At 37.5% G+C, this 5,355-nt stretch overlaps 1 protein-coding gene across 1 annotated transcript in view; it reads right to left on the bottom strand.

The window, feature by feature from the left end:
• The window catches only part of TCERG1 (transcription elongation regulator 1), a 59,968-nt gene that overhangs the window by 15,896 nt on the left and 38,717 nt on the right, over window positions 1-5,355 (bottom strand). The window contains 1 exon segment of the mRNA XM_006777010.2: window positions 743-861. Coding sequence (XP_006777073.1) covers window positions 743-861 — 119 coding nt within the window.

The raw sequence follows: 5,355 nt of genomic DNA, 5'->3' as shown, positions 1-5,355 counted from the left end.
CAGGCTGGCAGGGGGGGTGGCAGGGGTGATCAGGCAGGCAGGCAGGTGAGCGGTTAGAAGCTAGCGGTCCCAGATTTCGAGAGGGATGTCTGACAGCCGGTTTAGGCCCGATCCCAGGACATCCCCCGAGGGGTCCCGGATTGGAGAGGGTGCAGGCTGGGCTGGGGGGACCCGTCCCCCTGCACAAATTTCATGCACTGGGCCTCTAGTGTATACATGTATCTTTAAGCGCATAAAAAACAACCAGTATTTGATGCTATTACTATAATGCTTGGTACATAAGTTTAAAATGTCTCATTTTCTTCAGCCCATTACAAATATTCAATACATATTAACAATTAGTTGAAGACAGGACAAAACCATAATCTAGATACTTAGAAAACTGAAAGGTCCCTTCACCACTTCAATCAAAATAATGTCCCTGCTCTGCAATTTATTGTATGTAAAACTAAGAAGACAGGGACATCTTTTCTATGATTTACCAGTTTTTATAGAAGAAAACTTGTTCCCACAGGAAAACATGTAAAACAAAGGTGCCCTTCTGAAAACCAATGCCTCTCAGAGAGCTCCAGGGAATCCTCAGGAAATACATTAGGAATGAACATTAGAAAGACAGAAACCAATGATCAAATAAGCTTTTCATAACCAAATCTCCAAAAGACTATTTATATATTTAAATTTTTTTAGCCGATCTTAAGAGAAAATACACATATTTTGACAGTTGACAATAATGACCACATACCTTGGATTAAATTTTGCTTCTTCCATCATTTTTTTGAAATCTTCCTTGGCTTGCATTATTTTGTTTTTCTTTTCCCTGCGTTCTTCCTCCGCCCTGGTCTTTACATACTGATCAAATACCTATCACAAAAATAAACCAATTTGACAAGTTAGTCTTTCATATAGGTAATTTAACTACCAAACTATGGAATCTATTAAAACAAAACAACACACTAAGTCCCTACCTAGTCCAATCTATAGTAAGAAAATATAGGTGATACAATTATATGCAGATTATCTCTAGCAAGTCTCATTTTAAAGCATACAGCCCTCTGCTTAGGCTTCCAGAATAAAAAAAAGCTAAAAGCTCCTTTAATTTCCATTTTCCCTGATTACAAATTGAATACATGTTAATTAAAAAGTTTCAAGCAATTTAGGCCGAACCGGTTTGGCTCAGTGGCTAGAGCGTCGGCCTGCGGACTGAAGGGTCCCAGGTTTGATTCCGGTCAAGGGCATGTACCTTGGTTGCGGGCACATCTCCAGTAGGGGGCGTGCAGGAGGCAGCTGATTGATCTCTCTCATCAATGTTTCTAGCTCTCTGTCCCTCTCCCTTCTTCTCTGTGAAAAATCAGTAAAATATTTAAAAAAAATTTTCAAGCAATTTAGAAATGTTTAAGAGAAATAACAATCCTCCCAAATGCCTTCTAGATAAAACATTAACAGTATGGAATCCATAGTTTAAGTTTATTTCTGTGCTTCTCTTTAAAATATAATTTTCACCAAAATAACCATGTTTTACATCCACTGTATATTTTCCCCATTTAATAATGTACAGTCAAGTATAAACTGAATATACACATCTATTTCCTGCCTTCTACAAATACTAATAAAATGATAGTAGAGGAATTTCTTTTTTAAAGTCACAAGAACAGGAAAATGGCAAAAACGCTGGAAGTTGAAAAATGGACAAGTGGTAAAGGATTTGGCAGACAGAAGAAAGCAAACCCTAAACCAGTAGTCAAGAAAACAAAGGAATTAACGAAAAACAATTTCTCTTAAAGACCAAGAATTTACTAACTTTGATTAAAGTCACTAGATACTCAAAAGAAAAACAGGAAATAGTTTTTTAAGTTCTTAGTTTATTAATCCTCTCATGAAAAAAGTACACAATCACCACAGATAAAGCCACTGAATAATCTTTGCTCCTTCTTGTCCCATCTCCAGCTCACTTTTTGTAGCACCAACATTGGCCTTTGCTGCCCGCAACTTCCTTCATTCTGTTCTTGCATTCCTTTCTGTTTTCTTGAGGTCTTCTTCTCATACAGTTCCATGTCTTACAAGTCTATGTTTGGGTTCATTTTTCTTTGCATAATTCAAGGAATCATAAATCATGACAAAGCCAGTTATCTTCCTACCACCAAAATGGGTTCTAAATCCACACACATAGATGACATTTGGTGTGGTCTTACATATTTTGGCTAGTTTTTCCTGAATTTCTGTCTTGGGTACTGTTGTCATCCCCAGGTGAAGGATGTCAATGATGATTTGTTTCTGCTAAAGAAGTTTGTCATGAACTTCTTGGTTCGGATACTTACTGTGTTGTTGATGATGAGGCCAATCTTCAAGCAGCCAGGGAGGAAAAAGGAACTTTTTTTTTTTTAAGAGAATCCTCACAGCTCAGGAATTAGTGGTACCAGACACACATGGAAGTGAGAGTGGGGGTACTGCCACAATAAGGCTATTTAGGAGGTGGTACAAACACTAGGTTTCCCCCCTCACCAATTTTATGTTATCTGGGGGCACTGCCACTACTGAACTTCAGTAAAAGGCAAGTGCTTACTCCTAGGACAATATAAGCAAAAGAAATCAATCTCTCTCTCTCCCCCTGCCCTTCTCCCTCCCTCCCACTCTACTTAAAATCAAGGGAAAAATATCTTCAGGGTGAGGATTAACTAAAAAAAAAAAAAAAAAATCCAGTCAAAAGAAGGAAGCATTTCCCTGAGTTCTGTGAGTTGTTATGGCAAATTAACAAACCTGAAGAGAGGGTCATGGGAACCCCTGAAATGCAGCCAAGATAAAGAGTGTGGGTAAGCTGGGCACCTACTACTTGCATCTGGTGTCTTGTGGGACTGAGACCTTAATCTGTAAGATCTGATGCTAACTCCTCATAGACAGTGTCAGAATTCAATTTAACTGCAGGACACCAAGCTGGTGCTGGAGAACTGGTTGGTTCAGGGAAAAAATGTACACATTTGATGTCCAAGTATTCAGTGTATAGGGGAATCGTTTTTCCTTTTCAATAGATCTCCATTATTTGATTCTTACATCAATGTAACACAATTTATAATTTGATACTGATTCGGTGAACAGTGGCCTAGATGGACAGTTGACAATCATGAGTAATTACACTGGTAATGTATTACCATATTGTAACACTGTCACTCTTATGCAACTCTGAACAATATGCACTATGTAAAAATACTTTCATTTTAAATTTTGAAATGTTAGCATAACTTCTCCCTAAACCCGAGCTTAACATCCTGTACAGAAATGATCTGGTTATTTTCGAAAAAATGTCACACATTTTAATCTGTCAAAACAAAACTGTGCCTGATCCAAGGTGGGGGGAAATGGATGGAAAGAGACTTTGCTTGGGGTGGACGGGCACATGATGCATCGTGCAGATGTTTTGTTGAGTTGTACACTTGAAACTTGGATGGTTTTGTGAACCAACGTCACCCCAATAAATTCAATAAAAAATAAGATTAAATTTAAAAAATCATACGTTAAAATATATGGTAATAATTACACAAAACATGCCTTTTACAATGATGTGTATATATGTCTACAGATAACTAAAAAGGACAAAACTGAACGAGATGTAATTTACATTGAGGCATTTTTAATGAAATTGTTAGGTTTTTCAAATCAAAGCACAAATTTGAGATATGAAGTTATCACATGCAAGTATGTATCTAGGACTTAACTGGCTACTCCTTGATTTTATACTCCCAAGAGAATTATTTCACACAGAGTATTGAAAAATATATATATTAAATTCAAATGTTAACTTCTCCTTTCTCTCATTTCTTACATTCCAGTTGTAAGAAAAAAATTCTAAGAGGAGTTTTTATTTAAAATAGAATAGTGCTTGCCCTGGCCGGGTGGCTCAGTTGGTTGAAGCATGATCCCGTGCACCGAACAATATGCACTATTGTGGGTTTGATTCACAGTCAGGGCACATGCCTGGGTTGCAGATTCCATCTCCACCAAGGTGTGTGCAGGAGACAACTAATCAGTGTTTCTCTTGCGCATTGAAGTGTTTCTCTCTCTCTTCCTCTCTCTCTAGAATTGGTAAGAATATATCCTTGGGTGAGGAGTTAAAAAAAAAAAAAGAAAGAATGCTTAATACTTTTTCTCTTCTTAAGTGTAACTCCAGTAAAGAGGTAACACCATCAACTTACAAAATATTTCCAAACATGAGACTATGTACTTGTAATTTCACTTACTCAGAAACTAACACTCAGTGCTATAAATAATCTCAAGTCATAAAAATTTTGAAGTTTTCAAGGATATTTGGGTTAAGCATTATTCTAGGACAGCGGTTCTCAACCTGTGGGTCGCGACCCCTTTGGGGGTCAAACGACCCTTTCACAGGGGTCGCCTAAGACCATCGGAAAACAAATATATAATTACAAATTGTTTTTGTGATTAATCACTATGCTTTAATTATGTTCAATTTGTAACAATGAAATTGGGGGTCACTACAACATGAGAACCTGTATTAAAGGGTCGCGCGCGGCATTAGGAAGGTTGAAAACCACTGTTCTAGGAACTACATTTAGAGCAATGCACAAGACCACATTCCTCCTCTCAGAAAATTTATATTCTGCAGAAGCAAGAGACAGATGATAATTTTAGACAATAAGAGCTATACATACTATGACGATAGTAAAGAAGGCAGAGATAGGTTGATCAGAAGGCATTTGGACAAGTACCTGCATGAAAAATCTGAGGTAAAAAATTTCCAGGCAGAGGGAATAGAAAGTGCCAGAATGTACCTAACTGGCCTGTTCAAGGCATATCAAGGCCAACGTGGCTAGAATGAATAAATTTAAGAAAAGAGCTTCAAGAAGTTTGCAGGCATAAGTGTATGTAGAAGCTTATAGGCCATGATAAAGTTTCATTTTATGCCAAACAAAGTGGAAGCATAGTACAGATTTTAAGCAAAACAATACTGCCTTAATTTGTTGCTTAAACTCCGAAAGTTGCGTGGCTGCTGTGTGGAAACAGAACTTGACTTCAGAGTAGCAAAAAGGGAAGGCAGCAAGGAGCTCAATGAGGGGCTACACAATGATGAAAGTTGACCATGGCGATGGCTTGGATTAGGGTATTAGGCACTTGGAGTTAGATGACTTTATGGAGGTAGATTTGCTGATAGACTTGAAATGTACATTGGGTCTCAAGTAAAGAATTAAGGTTGATTTACAAATTTAACAATTAGGGTTTTGATAGGGCCATAACTCAGGTGGGAATGAGACCATCACACACTAATCAATTGTGTTTTAATTTTTTTAAAGACTACTGTGCTTGAAATGCAGATAATGCAAATATATTTAGAAAGCCATGTCTTTC

This window comes from Myotis davidii, unplaced genomic scaffold, assembly GCF_000327345.1.
Source record: "Myotis davidii unplaced genomic scaffold, ASM32734v1 scaffold89, whole genome shotgun sequence".
NCBI lineage: Eukaryota > Metazoa > Chordata > Mammalia > Chiroptera > Vespertilionidae > Myotis > Myotis davidii.
This window is presented reverse-complemented; position numbering and strand designations above follow the sequence as displayed.